General features: G+C 37.6%; 1 protein-coding gene across 1 annotated transcript in view; it reads left to right on the forward strand.

Moving 5' to 3' along the window:
• LOC123745627 (ATP-binding cassette sub-family C member 4) overlaps positions 1-16,910 on the forward strand; it is a 97,656-nt gene extending 80,746 nt beyond the window's left edge. The window contains 11 exon segments of the mRNA XM_045726363.2: positions 4,661-4,740; positions 8,680-8,830; positions 9,051-9,157; positions 9,715-9,835; positions 10,250-10,420; positions 11,118-11,245; positions 11,778-12,023; positions 13,229-13,401; positions 14,251-14,380; positions 15,139-15,249; positions 16,021-16,910. Coding sequence (XP_045582319.2) covers positions 4,661-4,740; positions 8,680-8,830; positions 9,051-9,157; positions 9,715-9,835; positions 10,250-10,420; positions 11,118-11,245; positions 11,778-12,023; positions 13,229-13,401; positions 14,251-14,380; positions 15,139-15,249; positions 16,021-16,173 — 1,571 coding nt within the window. The 3' untranslated portion in view covers positions 16,174-16,910.
• The last annotated feature ends 1,623 nt before the right edge of the window (positions 16,911-18,533 follow it).

An 18,533-nucleotide genomic window follows, 5' to 3' on the forward strand; every position in this document is an offset into this window, starting at 1 on the left:
AGTGCATAGTTGTGATTTTTAGATGTACATATTTTTTCTAAGTAGATTGTCTGGAGACTTAAATTGTCTAGTGTTTTTTGCATATTTTGGATTCCACACTTGTACTTGCACAAATTGTAATGAGCCAGTTATGTTTGTCAATGCTGTATATCTTCACACATTGAGCATGGCAGCTGATCAGGTGCATAGTACTGTAAATGAAAATATGTTTGGTGGCCTCAAGGTATATTTGTAACATAGTTGTACATTTCCAGTTAATGCGTTGGGACTTCATGTAACGGAATGATATTGACGAAAGTAATGTGTGCGCGCATTTGCTCTGTAAATTTTGAAATTCAATAATACTCTTTCATGGGAGTAGCGTGGGTGGTGACAGATGAACGAACCTGTTAGTATAATGTTCAATGGTTTCTGTCCTACCATGCATTTCATTGTTCCTAGTTGAAGACTAATTGTAGGAAATTGACGTGCATATTATCATGTCGGATTTGATTTAAACACGTTTTACTGTCTGTTGCAGTATTTGGTTTAATGTTACCAAGTCACTAATATTTTTCATTTCTCCATTTTGCCATTTTTGTATATATATATAGTACCTTAGCACAGTAGTACTGTTCGTCTTTGATACAAAGTTTTTTATATCCTTAATTATTACTTTCCTCCCTCCCCTCACATTTAATTATTCTTAGTTCACTTCTTCCTCTCCACTTACTCCTGTCTAATTTCCTAATGCCATTTCCCATTTTCTATTTCATAATTTTTGCTTTCCATCTGCCCCCCATGCACTGAAGATATAAATAATACATTGTACATTGCATATAGTGAGCTAGTTAATCCATAAGTTCCTAAAGTTTTGGATTCCTGCCACTTTGTGCTCAATTATTCAGCACAAAAACAATTGGTTCTTATTTAAAAACAATATGATTTTGAAATTGAATGAAAATCTTACTGGTATACTTTCAGAATAGCAGAATGGAGTGAATTTTTTTGCAAATTCATAGGAACCGATTCAAATAATAATTATTTAGGGAAGAGTACATACATAAAGATGATGCTTATGAATCGTCCACTGTTAATGTAATGTCAGTACCATGCCAGGACACAAAGGGTTGCTAAGGTAATTAATTTTTGGACATTCATAAGTTTCTCGATGTCTTTACAGGACAAATACTAAACAGGTTCTCGAAAGACATGGGTCAAATTGATGAAGTGCTGCCTGGAACCATATTTGATTTCTGCTCCGTAAGAAAAATATTCTTTTTATGCTTGAATTAGCTCGGTGAAGGTTGGGCTGGCCCTCCATGTATAGTACAGTAGTAATGCTTTGGTGATATGAGGGGATATAGACCTGAGAGTTTGTGATAGTGGTCATGTTTACATGGTCCCTTTTTTTTATATATATATAATACTCTTTTAAAAACTAATTCTTGGGTTAGTAGGTGCTTGTAGATATTAAGCTGCTGTACTGGGAAGTATGGTGGTGGCTGTTAACCGATAAAATCTATTAATGGGTTGTACTATACTAACATAACAATTATTGCTTTATTTTTATATATCATAAATACATTGCCCAATGGCAATATTTATGTCCACCAATTTTTTTTTATTGGGGGGTGTAAGGATTTTTTTTCTCGTCTAATTTTGCTGAGACTTCTACATCTTCGTGAATGCCTACCCGTCATAAAGTATGTGAAGTTGGAACGAAATTGGTCAACATTTAAATCGGCCGCAGGTGGCATAACTTGACTTAATTTTTTGGGTTGTGTTATTTACAGATTTCAAACTATTGTCTCTTTAGGTTGTTTTTGCTGAATGGGGACCAGATGTGGACTTTATCACTTATGTGATAAATCCTTATGTGAAGTATACTCATATCCCCTAACCCATTATTCTTATCCCTATATTTTGTTCTTTTGGGTTTTGTTTATTTCATTTCAAAACATATTGACCTACAACTTTCACATATTCCGAGTACAAATGCTAAGCCGTATTTATTAACACTTTGGGCAACAAAGGTGATCAAACCTTTTATGTGGTTATTGTAGTCAGATGCCTTTGGTTTGTTCAGTGACCTGTTGCAATGAGGATGTTCCGTCAGGTTTGCGTACTCGTTTCCTTTGTTCCACTTGTGTATCTGCATCCTCACCTGGGGCCAGATTCGCGAAGCAGTTGTGCAAACACTTGCGAATCTGTAAATCCTTTCTCAATCTTTCGTGGCTTTGTTTACAATTATAAAACAGTTAATGAGCTCCAAAGCACCAGCAGGCTATTTATAACAATAACAGTTGGTTAAGAAGTTTTCATGCTTATAAGATGTTTAAATGTAACCAAAGTCGTCAAAGATTGAGGAAAGATGTACACGTTCGTAAGTATTTGCGTAACTGCTTCATGAATGTGGCCCCTGCTGTTCCAGCCACCTCGCTCTACATCACTGTCACTTACGGCACTTTCAAGATCAAAAAATTCTTCAACTAAAGCCTGGAATTTTGTTGGTGTGAATTTTACTTTGCTGTACTTTTGGTGAACACTACCAAAAACCCTCATACGTGTTTTTCATTGTTTTCGTCCTGGAATGGCTGTCATTGATCACTATCCATTGAGTAAATGTAGTTTTTAGAAAATATAGCAGAGGAAAAATAGCTGGAACGGGGGCACATTTTGGACGCGAGGGGAAGCCGCAGCAGTCACGAGCATCAATACACTAACACTGGGCCTACCGCGTTGCAGGCGGTGCCTTGATGCCACATGGCCATCACAGAAAATGAAAAGACATTGGTGAACATTTTAAAACCCATCCCATAATGATCGGATCAATGGAATTTTAACTCGTTTTAATTTTGGATGCAACATGCGTTACCACCGGTCAAAAGTGTTAAAACTAAAGATATGACATCCATTCGAACTACTATATTCATTGTCAAGAAGTTTCTCAGATTGAGAAATTGTGCACCTGGCTCTTTTAATAATACTGCATTAACAAATTCTTTATTTCCAATATAAAAATATTATAAAAAAAATCTTACCCTTTACAATTTCAGATGTCAGATTAACCGCCATTATTGTATGAACCCTTGATGATTCTTTATTCTGTTTAGTTTCTGCTGTGGATATTTTGTTTCGGTACATAACTGTTCCATATATTCTTCCTTTGTTTTGAAGTGAATTTCCTGAAAATTATTGACATAAGTTCAGTTAACTAATGATAATAAAAAGTGCAAAGCACAGCATTTAATGAAATGTCTGAATGAGCCCAGGTGGTTCCCTGAAGCTTTGTTAATATGCCAAATTCCTAGGTGCCATCAGTTGCAGAGTTCTTTTTGGCTTACGGGAAACCATTAGCCAGATCCTGACCCTCTCAGAGGAGGCAAAGTTCCAAGGGGCTCAGAGGCACATGGAACAGTGTCACTGTGATAAAATTTGTGAGTTTTGATTATTTCTGCCACCACCCAAGAAGCACCCAGAAAGTCAGCGAGACAAACCAGACCACTGCTGCGAGACAAGCGAGACCACCAACATACTCGATGTGGACCTATAACCAAATAAGGCAGACCCCCTCCTAGCACAAAAACAAAAGGAAAAAAACCCGCAAAAGTACGTCGCCAGAAGGAACAGCAACACAGCCTGCAGCATAGGTAAGCTAGCAATGCAGTACCTTGATATCCCAACTAGCTATGATACCACTACCTACCCAAGGCCAAACAAAGGCCACAAAACCCCTACTGGCCCCAAGGGTGAGGCAAATGCAGAGCAGCAAGAGCCCCTATGGAAGTGGTGTTCCAAAGGCTGCAGGGAAGGCAACCCTACAACCCAGGGATAGGGCTACCTTCTCTGAGCATCCTGTAAGTACCAAGTGCATGCAGTCCAGTACACTAAAGTACACCTGGTCAACGTGTCACAAAAACCGGGAAACACAACAGGTGTGCATAGGTCAGAGTTGACATCTGTCCCGTATCACATCAGCCTACGGACTGAGGGGTTGGCGTAGCCTGCACTAGGGTCCAGGGCTAACCCCTCCCGGGGAGTGGAGCGTTGCGTGGACAAATGGCGCGGATTATGACGTGTGCTTGTTAGTGGGTAGGTAGGGGTTAAGCTCTGTCTCTGTTCGGTCTTTGGTTGCAATTTTTTAAGAAGTGGGGCTTGTTTTGTTATGCCTACTTTTCTGGATGCCTAATCCCAGTCGATGGCAGATACAGAATGCCCCCCAACCATATGGGGGGTTTTCTAGAGCCATAGCATATCAGAGGTTAAAAAATTGACACGCACTTGAACAAGTGTATCGGTTTGCCTGTGCTAATTTATTGAAATCCCAACGTAAAATAAAACAAACTTTGACCAGAACACTAAAGAAAGAAATTTTAATGTAGGAGACTTCTTCCTAGGATATTTTCCTATCCTAAGCTCGCTCTACCTTCCAGAGTAAATTTTCAGGACCTTGCTGCATCAAAGAATGCAGGGAACAATAATACGTACCTCAGAAATTTAATGTACCCATTAATTTTTTTTTAGTAACAAACATTGGAAATTGCTTCTTGGGTATACATGTTTTACTGTGCTGTGTGGGAGCTGTAAAAAGTTTAATGAAGATTGACTAAAGCACTCCAACTAAATTTTTCCATCATTATTTTGGAGTATTGTTGCTGATAAGGTCCTGTCTTCTCAGGTCAGATCCTTAACAGATTCACAAAGGACCTCGGACAGATAGACGAAATGCTGCCTATTACAGTCTTTGATGTCGTCATTGTGAGTATTACAAAGATTGTGTGCTAGTCTTCCTCTCCATAAGATTGGACAAAATGCCCCACTTCTGAACATCTCCTGTGCCAGGTAAATACGATGGGCTCGCCATAGTGAGCTCACTGTGTTACTTGGAACTTTTTGTTCCAAGTAGCTGAATCTAAAACAACACACAAGCCCTGCTTCATCCTTGTGCAAGGTATGAGAAGTAGGAAAAAACATTTCTTGATTATATTATTAGAGAATCTGTAAAATTTATCTTGAAGTAAAGGGTAGTCTCTCCAATCACTTGTTAAAGACATGAGAGAAAGAGAGGCGAGTATTTCGTGTGCTGGAGCATTACTGCAGATAGTCAAATATGTAGGTAGTATATTAGTATATTGGGTACTTTAGATGGCAAGATACAGCCTAAGACAGCAGTTACATGCAAGAATGATGCTGCTGGTTGTATGGTCTGTGATGGCTTTTAAATTTTGTTTGTAGGAAAAAATGGACCCAATTTCCTTGTATGCTGCTTATGAAGTTTTATTCTTAATGTAAATATTTTATTAGTGAACATTTAAGAAAATAAAACATGGGGACTTTATAACAATGTCTTGGAAGACAAGTACTCGTGTCGAGTTTTTATCCTGGTGGTATATTTGGTCATTAATTCCAGCAATGAGAAAGGAAGTGTTCATTAGTTTCCTTTTAGTGCTTCTATTGTATATAAAATGTGTGTACTTTTGAAATTAAATATCTGTATTGCATCTTTCAACGTAATTGGACATCTGATGTGCATCATCGTATTGCAGTTTAGTTAAGAATGAATGGTAGAAAAATCACACCATATTGAATGTAATCTAGTATTTAACCAAACTAAATGTTAGTCTATAAAATTTAGTAATCTTGTCACAGAACGTGGTTGTGGATGTTATCGTAATAATGCATTTGAACCAAAGAACATTCAAGTATAACTGTAAACTCTAGTATTAAGACTAATACTGTACATGTATAATAAGCAATAAGATAATGATACATATGTGGGTAAATTACTTTAAGATTAAATATGAAAGACTGATTTGTTGACCAGACCACACACTAGAAGGTGAAGGGACGACGACGTTTCGGTCTGTCCTGGACCATTCTCAAGTCGATTGTGAGAATGTTTTAAAGTCTCACAATCGACTTGAGAATGGTCCAGGACAGACCGAAACGTCGTCGTCCCTTCACCTTCTCATGTGTGGTCTGGTCAACTTGCTTTAGCCACGTTATTGTGACTAATCGCCTGCATGAAAAACTGAAAATAGTTTCTATGTTTCAAAGCTGAGGAGATTGATGTGATCAATAATGGTGGGCCACTGAAACTGATTTCAGATATAAATGTCCATTTAGGAAGTACTATGATGAGGAAACCTTGGAACATGGTGAAATTGGGTGTATAGAAAGTGTGTAGAAGGATCTGTTGTGTAAATGGTAAACTAACAATAATTTTACACATTATTTTGAATTTTGTAGTGTATAATCAGATGTGGAGTGCATTGGTAGCCTTCACAAAACAAATTCCTTTCAGAACTGCTTGCATTTGATCTAGATTACCAATGTATCCAGTGTATGCTGGTTTTTAGCAAGAATTATTTTAAGAGTGCAGATGATACACATTTTAGCACATGCAGTATTTTGATATAAAAATTTTATTCCACAATTGATTTCAATGAGAAATAATTTTTTTTTTTTTTTTTTTTAACTTCTCTGAAAGAGTGAATACTGTGTGCCAGTTTGTTACTCTGAAACTATTGTTATTTTTCATTGCAACCAATCTTGTACTGTATTAAAGTGAATCATTCCAATGTATTTGATATATTGGCTGGGTATTCATTTGAAAAGGTTTCCACGGTACTATTTATGGATTAATACAGAAACCAGTTCAATTTATTTTCCATTGTAAATATGCCGAATTTGTTTATCATTTATTGGATACAATGAATAAACTAGTCCTAATTTTTTTAAATTAAAAGAAATTGAACGAATGTGTTCTTGATAATGTTTCAAGTTTCTTTAAAGTGTAGGGTAAAGTGTAGGTAAAGTGTAGTCGCCCTGTCTTGAAATCTAGACGTTATTTATGGTCTCGTGATGAAATTCATGTAACTTGGATTACTTTCTTTATTTCTACCTTTCTGAACCTCCCTTTCTGTTACTAAATCTAAAATGGCAGAAATATTTCCAAACATTTAAGTGCCTAAGAAAGCAAATGGCACCAAATTGCAACCACAACAACCTTTTATATATTTAATATATATATTTCCTTTATTCCATCCACTTTTAGTCCAGTTATAGTTACTCTTGCCCACTAGTTTAACCCCCCCCCCCCTTCCTTTACCATACAAGTGTGCACATGTGTACACACAGGTCTGTGTGTTATTTGATGGCATTGTCTTGCCTGTGCCAGATTACATTTAGCGTGGGTGCTAATTTTATAGCCGCTTTCCAGCTTCACCTTGTGGTCTAAATAAAATAGCTTTACAAGATCTATTTCAAGACCAAAGTATTTGCCCAAACTTCAAAATCGCCCTGTTCTACAGTGGTCAACGTTGTCCTTGGTGTGCCCTATTTTTTATAAAGTATGTTTTGAAGTACAGTACTGCATATAGTACTGAATGTTGTCAGCATTTATCCTACAGTGTTTTGATATGTTCATCCCTTCCTACCTAGTCAGGAAAATGGCATTGTGGACAATCAAACAAGAAATTAACACTTTGGCGTTCTGGGCCCCTGAGCGCCCCACTACCCCAGATGGGTTTGGGCGTTCCGTGGGAGTGCGAGGGAGAGCGCAGTAAATTCTGAAGTGTGTAATCTTTTCAACTTTGTCAGCTCAATTCTCGTCCTAAGATATTCAATTTGGTATCAATGTGTTCGCAATAGAATTCTCTACAGTACTAAATGCATATAAACTCCAAAAGCCCGGTTACCATTCGCAACTAAGAGAAAGTGAGAGAGTGTTACCTGGGAGCGCACAAGTGATAAAATGTTTACACTTTTCAATTTTGTAAACTCGATTCTCGTCCTAGGTCTTTCAATTTTGGTATCGACGATTCGATGCCGAGTCGTCACCGGACTTGCTCTTTTCACGGACGACTCGTCATCGAGTCGTCGCCGAGCGAAAGTGTTAAATTCCATGTTTATTTAACACAAGTATTTAATATTCTTTTATATTTAGAAATTAATAGCATCCTTGTTGCTCACTGTTAAATGTGAAGATAATGCAAAAGTAATGTTGCTAATAATTTTAGTGTAGAAATCTTAGTGCTTACTAATGCTTAATAACTGCTTGCATGTGCTTGTAGTTTATAAATAAAGCTTTGAATGTAGCATGTGAGTAGTATTATACATAACAAGAACCCTGCCATGTGCATACTTCGGGATTGAAATAGATGTATAAAAATATTGCCTCTGAAGATTCTGTGATGGTATGTCACACAAGTCATAATTCAGAGCCTTGTCTTGGAAGGAAGACAAATAGACTATGCCTGTATTCACCTAGAAAGGTGAGTCACACATGAGATAATACACAATTATCACTTGCACTAATTAGCCCTGTCAGTTTCTCTCGCAAATATATCATCCTTGCTGTTCAGTGTAGGGTTGGAACATTTCTGTATTTGAGAGAAGGCACTACTAATAGTAGTAGTAATTGAATACAGTAACTTAAAATAGAAAAACATAAGTGGGAACTGGTCATTCGTATGCAGTTAACAAAGTTCTGCAATGTAAGGGAATAGTGCAAAGCTAAGATTATATTATACTGTATAAAAGATTTGTTGGTTAATGTTTGGTACAACACAAAATGAGATTATACTACAAATAAATTGTACTAAATTTTGTATCGATTATTTGTTTATAGTATTTATACATACTGAACTACTGTATTTTCAGTTTATATTTAGATAAAAATGTACTTGCATGCAGATTCTGCTGAACTTCCTTGGTATCATTGTGGTGATAGCTTCTGTCAACATCTGGATCATCCTTCCCACAGTGGTACTTGGCATTATATTTGTATTCCTTCGCCGTTTCTACCTCAGCACTGCACGTGATGTGAAGCGTCTGGAAGGCATCAGTGAGTTTCAAAGCTGCGCTTTTCATTTAAATTTTCGTCATGCGGTTGGGGGGAAAATTAACCCGAAATCATTTTAACACTGCTGTTATAACAATAATAAATCTTGCTCTAATTGTAATTAAAAGAACAGTTTGCATAGATTAAAATTCCTTGTGGGGGAAGGGGGGGGGTGTTTCTAAATTCGTCCATTTTGACTACCTCTCTACTTGTACCTCAACAGCCCGCAGTCCTGTGTTCTCACACCTGAGTGCTTCTCTACAAGGTCTTACAACCATCAGAGCATTCGAAGCCCAGCAGATATTTATGGACGACTTTGATAATCATCAGGTGAGATTACTGAGGTGGGTGAGGCGAGTCGGGAATCAGGCGAGGTGAGATAACTACAGTATCTGGACTCTCTTTATTTAAATAAAACTTCAACCACCACTGTGATAGCTAATATAGCAGCTTAAAGCAGTAGAGGCATAGATTTGGGTTAATAATTTTTTTAAATGAATCATCTCGTTAAAATGGATATAGTCGATTTAGACAGTTTTACATAAATTTGATTCATTTGTTCCTATTATGGAGAATTGTAATATGAATGTACATTTTAGGTTTTATTAATGAATAAATTAAAATAAGTGATGGTTTAGAATACTTTATTATGTAATAATGAGTGACAATTTTTTTTTTTTTTTATACCCGAGCACCACGAACACTAGTGGCCTCGACTGGAACAGGAAGCCAGCAGCTTGTAAAATGTCCCCCTCCCATTTGCCTTGATGATCTTTTCCAGTTGTATGTACTTTAAAGTTTAAAGTCTTGGCATTTACTGCTTTGGCGGGTAGGCAGTTCCATGGGTTTATAACCATGGGTGAAAAAGCATCTGGTATTCTCGGCAGGACCTACACTCCTCTGCCTGGTTCCTGTTCCTGTGCACTACAAGATGGTTTGGTATTTGTCTGGACTGGATTTCTGGAGTCTACATTGCTATAGTCACCTTCAGCTTCATGGGCATGTCAAGTGAGTAGTTTTGAGTGTTATGATAAAACATACCAATGGGGAAACTGGTGTGTAATCGAAGAGCAATAGCTTTAAGAAGGAAAATTTGAGATATTTGAGAGGAACTGTTGTAACAGAACGGCTGAAATGTGCTGCACAAGTTTCTGTAAATATATAAATTAAATTGTTTAAATGATTTGATGCTTGTAATGGGGTTGCCCCTCGCGGTCACCTGTCCCTTAATATAATTCTTGGTGACTCGGATACTTTTGATATCGTTCGCCTTATGCGTTTTTGTTCTCGTATTGGCATCCTTGGTGATATTTAGCGCCCTCTGATTATTTTGCGCATTTGATGGTGCTACATAGCCTTCCCGGTTTGGTGCCTTTTTTTGATAATTACTTACTTACTTGTAATGGGGTTTCTCTTTTATAGATGCTCTTGGAGGAGATATTGGCTTGGCGATCTCGTCAGCCATGATGCTCTCTGGGATGTTCCAGTGGGGAGTAAGACAATCAGCAGAAGTGGAGAACCAAATGACTTCAGTGGAACGTGTAATAGAGTACTCAAATCTGGAACCTGAAGCTTCTCTGGAAACTGAAAAAGGTTAGAGTATAAATGAAGTCTACCAGTCTTGTGGAGGTCATGAGGGTCAGTGTCTGTGGCCTAGTTTCTGAGCATGCCTTCTTATTTGTCACATCAGTTAGGTAATTGGTGCCTGAAGCTTAACAGTCCAGGTTAGGCACTGCTGCCTGGTTGGTCCAGGTACCCTTTGAATGAGTTTATTTATATACAAGAAGATACATTCTGTTGTGAAAGTACATACATTGGTGATTGCATGATACATTCTTGCAAAGCCACTAACATGCTCAGCATTTTGGGAAGGTCCTCAAGCTAACCAATAAGTATAATAAGAGGTTTTTTCAACAGAAGGGCTGTGTGTTGTCTGAACACAATTTTTTATAGTTCTGATAACAGATATCAAAGGCTTTAACACAATAAGAGGTAGGATGTTAAAAAGCTTTGGACAATTTTGTGGAATTCTTAACGTACTTAGTATACCCATACTTTCCAATGTGGCTGCTTTCTGCATTCTTCCATGCTTCCTGGCCTCATAGGGAATTCTTTCTACACAATTACTTTCTAGATGTAAATTGTCATGTCCTACCAACACTCCAGGGGCTACATTTTGTGGGGTTATAAAAATCCCAATTGAAGACTGTAGTGTTGCACAAGGCATATGTAGAATTATTCTGGTGACTTGTCAAGTTTTAAAATTTTTCATTTTATTCCTAAATTGCAGATAAGCTTCCACATCCTGGCTGGCCTGAACATGGCATCATTACCTTCGAAGACGTCTCTTTACAGTATAGTGACAATGAGCCTCCAGTACTTAAGAATCTAAACTTCTGCATCAGAGCAAATGAAAAGGTAGTACAATATTAATAAATTAATTAATTAAATTAAATTAAAGTAATTAAAGTAGTAAATGGGTATTAGAGAGGCAAGTATTATGTGATGCATCCTGAGAAAGATCAGTCATTGGCCAAGGTAGTCCTCGGTAAACCTGACACTACTTGTTCCTAACAATGGGAAGCCATTGCTTGTATTAGGATGTCTTGGGCCTCGATAAATATAACTGGTCTTTTGCAGCATGATTTGTAAATATGGACTACTGTACTGTACCAGTTTTTTAACAGCAAAGTAATGCTCCGATTTTTTTCTCCCCCTAAAGTTGTAGAAATATTAATTCAAGAAGACTGGCAAATTGCTTAAAACAATCTATGAGGGAGGGAAGGAAGGAATTCAGGAAAAGTGCCAAGCCATTACGACTATAGTACTTGGAAGGGGCGAGGATAAGGATTTGGGATGGAATGGGTGTGAGGAATGGTGCCCAACCACTTGGATGGTCAGGGATTGAACACAATATGTGAAATGTATGAATATTTCTTATACATTTCAGATTGGGATAGTGGGCAGAACAGGTGCTGGCAAGTCATCCATGTTGACCTCGCTCTTCCGTCTGACTGAACCTACAGGCGTTATTCGTATTGACAGTATCTGTATACAGGAGCTTGGACTGCACGATGTTCGTGGTAATATCTCGATAATCCCCCAAGATCCTACCTTGTTTTCTGGTACCATGAGAACAAATTTGGATCCCTTCGACCAGTATCATGATGAACAGCTTTGGAAATCACTGGAAGAGGTATTTTTTATATTTATGACTGCTCATAAGTGAATAAACTGCATGATATGATTAGAGAATAAATGAGCAGCTATAACAGTAGGAATGTTATGGAAGTTTAAGAGCAACGTGTGAGAAGATAGTGTTAGAATGAAGGATAAATATAATTTTTAATGCCATTTCTAAATAGTTGAAGATAGAAAATATAGAATGTTTATAATGTAATAGATGTAAGTATTGCTAACATGAGTAATTGTTAAGGTTGTAGTATGTAGTAGTTCTTGTCCCCATTGTTGCATTTATTGTTAATTGGGTTTGACGACTCCTTTCAGTTCATTGACAATTCTCACAAATGTTTGTGTCAAACATTTGTAGTATAGTATTATAATGGTTAAGTTCTTGGCTTGCACATAAAAGTACACTTATTTCAATTGAGAATAAAAGATGAAAAGTCAAGATTCCATCAGAACAAGGATGTTAATGTAATGTATGTAAGGACCATGTTTGCTTCAAGTATACATGAAGGATATCTTGGTACCCAAGTTCTAAACTTGGCAAGATTCCCAGGATTATTAGCATTACAGGAAAGTATTAAGATGTGGTTGTGGCTCAAGTCAGATCATGGAACCTGATGATTCAGTGCTCTTAATGTCTAAGTTAGTAGACATGTTTACCTGCCAGTTGTGGACTACACTAGCTTAGACTCGACAGCTCGCAGGAGGCATGGTGCCCCTCATTATATGAAGTGATTGGGTGCTGCTGTGAATATATTGGGGTATGATAACGATTCTAGTGATTTTTAGTGTGCAATGTGCAAGACATCTTTTTAGGTATCTAATCTTAATCTGTTTGTTGTTTCTATCTGATACCTTCTCTTCTCAAAGGTGGCGGCATGCTGGTTTGGGATTATAATGGCGAATCTTGCCAATTATATCCTGTCCCTCGATAGTATCCTTGGTGAATCGGCTACCTTTGTATGTTCGCCTTGTGCGCTTTTGTTCTCGTATTGGCATCCTTAGTGATATTTAGCGCCTTTTGAATATCCCACACTTTTGACGGTCTTAAATAGCCTTCCTGGCTTGGTGCCTTCTTTTGATACAGGTGAGAGACAGGTGACAAAGTGTTAAATAAGTTTTTATATTTGATTTGAACTAGCATTTTAATTTTTGAGAAATACAAGTCTTCTTTTCAACTTTAATTGATGGAAAAACATTTACTTTGCACAGGTTCAGCTTAAGGATGCAATTTCCGACCTCGAGGGCGGTCTTGAAGCACAAATGGCGGAAGGTGGCACCAATCTCAGTGTTGGGCAGCGGCAGCTTGTGTGTCTGGCTCGGGCCATTCTCAGACACAATAGGGTTCTTGTTCTCGACGAAGCCACGGCAAATGTTGATCCAAGGTGCGTATATGGTAAAGTTTCCTCGGTCACTCTCCAGTGTACATTAACAATAGCGACTTAGGAGTAACAAGTGAGATTTCCTAAGAATTCCTGAATCAGAATTTTATTTTTTTTGTTCTTACAGATGTTCTGGCACAAAGTATGCTTTGCAGAAAGTGTTCTAAAAATATGAATTATAAAACCCAACTTTAAGCATGCTAGGCATAAATTTGATGGTATACAATCGAAATCTGAAGAAAATGTGTTAAATAAGATAAAAATAGCATTCAGTATTTATGAAATAAGCCTATGAAAACTTGTCAGCAAAGCCAAAATATGAATATGAAAGTAAATAATAATACTGTAATAAAAATAATGTACACAAGTCCTCCTTGTGTACAAAACAATGAAAGCCTCTCTGTAGATGTCCAACATATTTTCTTTCACACAAAAACCTGCTTATTTATCAATCGTGCTGGGTACACTTACCAGTTTGTCAAGTAGCAGGGTCTGCCGTCGGGGCCCGAACAGTCATCGGTTGAACCCATTTGCATATTCTTCCTTTAAACTAAACAAAGCTGCCTAGAATTATAAGACGGTTTTGGCAAACAATGATAGACGTTTGGAACAAGTTAAATGAGAAGGTTGTGGCGGTCAAACAGTCGGTTCAATATTAATTTGACTGCGTTAGATACCGGTGCTGGAAAGACAGGACACCACAAGCACAGCTCTTGTCCTGTAGTTACACTTGGGTAATTACAAGGAAAATTTGCTCATGTGCCACTCTGGGCATGTGTGCCTAAGGTTTGCCACCCCCCCCCCCCTGATCTACACTGTATGTGTGATTGTTAATACTCTTCTTGTTTTCAGAACTGATGGATTAATTCAACAAACAATTAGGTCAAAGTTTAAGGACTGCACAGTACTCACCATTGCTCATCGCTTGCATACAATAATGGACAGTGATCGTGTAATGGTGCTTAAAGCTGGTAGCATTGTGGTGAGTCCCATTTCTTTTTAAATACTGTACAGTAGATCCTTTGGATTCAATCCATTATTTTTTACTTTGGGGTAGAAAGTGGGACGCTTTAAAGTCTACAGCGAGCGATTCTTAGTTTTATACTACTGTGATGTGCGCTGATGTCATTAATACAAAGAGATGATATGCATGTTCAGTCGCCTTCCTAGAGCCCCATGTGTTGTGCCCATCTGTGAATGTCCCTAAAAATATTATCGGAGCAATATATTTTTCCACTCCAATGTCTACAGAGATCTTTATTTCACCAACTATGATGGGTCTGCACCAAAGGAACCTAACAAGCGGCACACTTTTGTTATCAAAACATTTGCAAAAGCACTGAATGGAAAGTAACACCTTTTTTGTTTCCATATTGAAGCAAACTACATGTTTGGGGAAAACTTTTTGGTGCATATTGCATTATTATATTAGTGTCTATATCCTGAGTTTTTCTCTACCACAGACGTGGCCACACATTTACAATGCTAACCAGCATATATACATTTTCTTCTGTCCTCCATGGACAGGGTTAGAGATCCTGAGTGACAGATTCAAACAGATTCAATTCAGTGTTGAGATTTAGTAATTTGTTAAATATATATATACAGTATATACAAGCAATAAATTAAGTGGTGTCAGTTAAAGTTAGAAATAAATAAACCCCCAAAAAGGTGATGTATTACTGCTAATTAAAATGCTTGTAGTTATGTAACTTTCCTAATATAGTATTATTTCCTCAGGAATTTGAAGAGCCACACATCCTATTACAAAACGAGAGTTCTGTGTTGGCGACGTTGGTTCAGCAGACGGGTAAAGCTGGTGCGGAGCAGTTACATCAAATTGCAGCAAAGGCAAGTGCTCTCATTTTTTTCCCCCCTGTGCAGTAGATGTCTTAAGTCATGAAGTTATAGCTAGGTACCAAATCCCCGCTTTTTTTTTTAAGGAGCTGCGTAAGCTTCAGGGAGCCTCCGGGGCTCGCCCAGAAAATGGAGTTACATTTGACGCTGGTTTTTTACGCAACTATTGCTACTCTCTTTTTTCCTCATGTTTGTTTTCACTTTCAACCTTGCACTAAATATCATCTTGCCGGTAACTTATTATCGAGGAGTATACAGGGAATAATTCAGGGATAGGTAGAGATACATGTTGAACTTTGAAATTGGGCCGACTCTAGCTTTAACATTCTTGTAGCAAAGAAAGTAGAGACGAGTATGTAGGTACTGTACACGAACTATGAAGCATCTTTGTTAGGACTGCTAGGCAGATTCCAACACTTTCATTTACCCCTAAACCTGTTGATATTCCTTTGATGGACCATGTCTTATCCTTGAAATGACTTTATAAACTAATGTAGCAATCATGACTATCTATCCGGTCAAGTCGTAATGACTTGGTGCTTTCTCCTGATGGTTCCCTTCCTCTATCCAGTCAAATCTTGTAGTTTTCATCATAACAATTAATACAACTTTCAAAATGTTTGAGATATTATTAAATAAATTACAGGATTAAGTTTTCTATTACACCTGCATCATAGTTCATTGAGCCTTTAGTATATTTTCTTAATGCAGTTAATTATCTATATTTGCTTGATATATAGTAATACAAAACTGTTTAAATTTCAGGCATATTTTGAACGACACAAGAATGACATGCCAGCCGATGTGAAACTTGAAGAGGATGATGTAGGTGGTCACACGTTATCACTTGATGACATTGATTTGAGAACTGATTACAGTGATGAAAATCGATCAAAAAATATGAAAAAAGACAGCTGAAAAAGGCTTTGACATTGGTTAAAATTGTGAACAGGAAAATAAGATTAATGATAAAACGGTAGTGTGAAGTTAGCAAAGTGCTGAACTGGAACTAAATGTCTTGTAGGGTACATTTTGTCGGCAACATACTACCCTACCTAAATGACTGGAATGTAAAGCATTCACTCTAGTGTGTATCATAGAGAGCTTCCATTTTATTTTGGTTTTAATCGATTAATCTTTAGATTTGGTTTTTATATCAAATTCATAAAGCTCTTGCAATGCCTTAATGTGCTTAATCCCAGTCAAGCATGACTGGCACAGTTCGTTAAATTACCTGAACAGTTTACCACTTATGGGTCGTACTACCTACAGGTATTGGGTTATGGCTGATCCTCGACTACTATTTACACACCAGGATTACGTCGTGATTTTTTTTTTATATATATACGTATATAAATAATTTTTGTCACTGTGAAAAGGGACCAATTATTTGTAGTTTGTGATGCATCTTGTCTGGTTTATTTACTACATATTATAATAAATATACAATCTAGGTGAAATGGAATTAAACACCTGAATTTGTATAGTTGAGCCAAAGGAGAAATGTGATAATTCATTGTCTACCGCTGCAAAAAGTTTGGCTCGGATATTGACGTGGAAAAACATGAAGTGCAGTGTACTGTAGTTCATTTGACGAAACAGTAACAAAGAATTTTAATTTAAATGATCATTAATAAATTTATTGTTTTTATAAACTTGTTTAATTTTCGTGGTAAAAGCTTTAAATTTTAACAAGAAAATAAAGGTAGATGTCCTACATTATTGCTTGCTGAATTTATAAATGTAATCTGTGTAGCATTTGCAGTAAGTAGTCCCCAAAAATGACAGTACAGTACTTGTATCTACTATGAATTGACTATACAAAAATATACTGTCGTAATAAAACAAAGGTTCATACTATTGGCCTGGTAAACAGTGGGACAGTAACTACAAGCTTAACCTGTCCTAGACCCAATATAAACCAACTTTTGCTATAATATGCCATTTTAGGCTTTTAATACTAACATGCTATTAGGCCTAAAAAAAAGTTTGGGTTTTGTTGCAGTGTTCCTTAATTGAACCCTCTTTAAAATGAATTGTACTGTGTGGGGTGCAAAAGTCCATAGTTTGTATTTGGCTTCCTCTTGTCTGTCTCGGTGGGGAAGCCTGATGTTCCACTCTATTTTTTGGGTGGCAGGACTGGGGCATGAGAGCCTTTGACCCTGCATTAGAGAATGTCAAAAAGGGGAAGAATTGCTTGGGATAACACCCACTTTCTTGCACTGCCTCGTGCCGAGCCTCCCTCGCTCCCTAGGTGGTGGTATTCCACGGCTCTGGGGCCCGACCCCTCTAACTCGCTCAAGGATAAGGAACATACTAGTACTTGCTCTCAGACTTTGTGTGATGGACAACTAAACCCTCAAGTTGGATCAGCCTGGCTTCCCCTACCCTAGCCAGTTCAATGGCCGGGCAACACTTTCCCTGGCACTTAATTTTTCCCTCACTACTAGGAAAACATGCTGTCATAATTTCACTTAAATGCATACCATTTCCTAGTATATTCTTACATTCCACCATTTGTTTGATCTACCTACATGGGCAAAATTAATCAACTATTGCTGATTTTCACATGTATTATCATGTTCAGTCAGTTGATTTGAATGTTGGCACTCAGCTCAACCAGTCTGGTGCAGTTATGATTCCCTTTGCTGATTTGTGGCTGACTGCCTAGTTACCCTCTTGCATTGGTAAGGTCCTAGTTTGTGTACCGAAGAATGTACATTTGAATGTCACTATCAGCAATGTCATTTTACCACCAAAATTTATAACAAGAAATGGGGGACCATGATTGCCACACACAATTCGGTCGCCCTAAAATTCCATTCCAGGAAATTTTGTCCTCCAGGTTAATACAAACACATGACCCTTGTGGCAGACATTCTAAATCCTTTCATGTTTAGATCACTTAAGTCTTACCCTCCCACTCTATTATTGCTATGCCAAATGTACCTTGTAGAAATACATTCCCTCTGTGCCTTTGCAAGATGTGCTGGAACATGGAACTTCAACTTGTAGTATTGTGTTCTTTAATGTGGTGAATCGGGCCATAAGAAGCTTGATTGTTCTTCACTTGCTCACTGTATTAACTACAGTGAAGCCCTTCTTGTCCTTTTAGGTTATGTATGCAATATAAATTTGAACAGGCAGGCCATCCTCAACCTGTGAAAGACTATATATCCTTCCCCGAGGCAAGATGCCAAGTTAAATATCTTGGCTTGATCATTCTCTCGAGTGCAGGCAGGAGAGGTACATCAAAATTTATACATGGAAAATAGTAA

This window comes from Procambarus clarkii, chromosome 71, assembly GCF_040958095.1.
Source record: "Procambarus clarkii isolate CNS0578487 chromosome 71, FALCON_Pclarkii_2.0, whole genome shotgun sequence".
Lineage (NCBI taxonomy): Eukaryota > Metazoa > Arthropoda > Malacostraca > Decapoda > Cambaridae > Procambarus > Procambarus clarkii.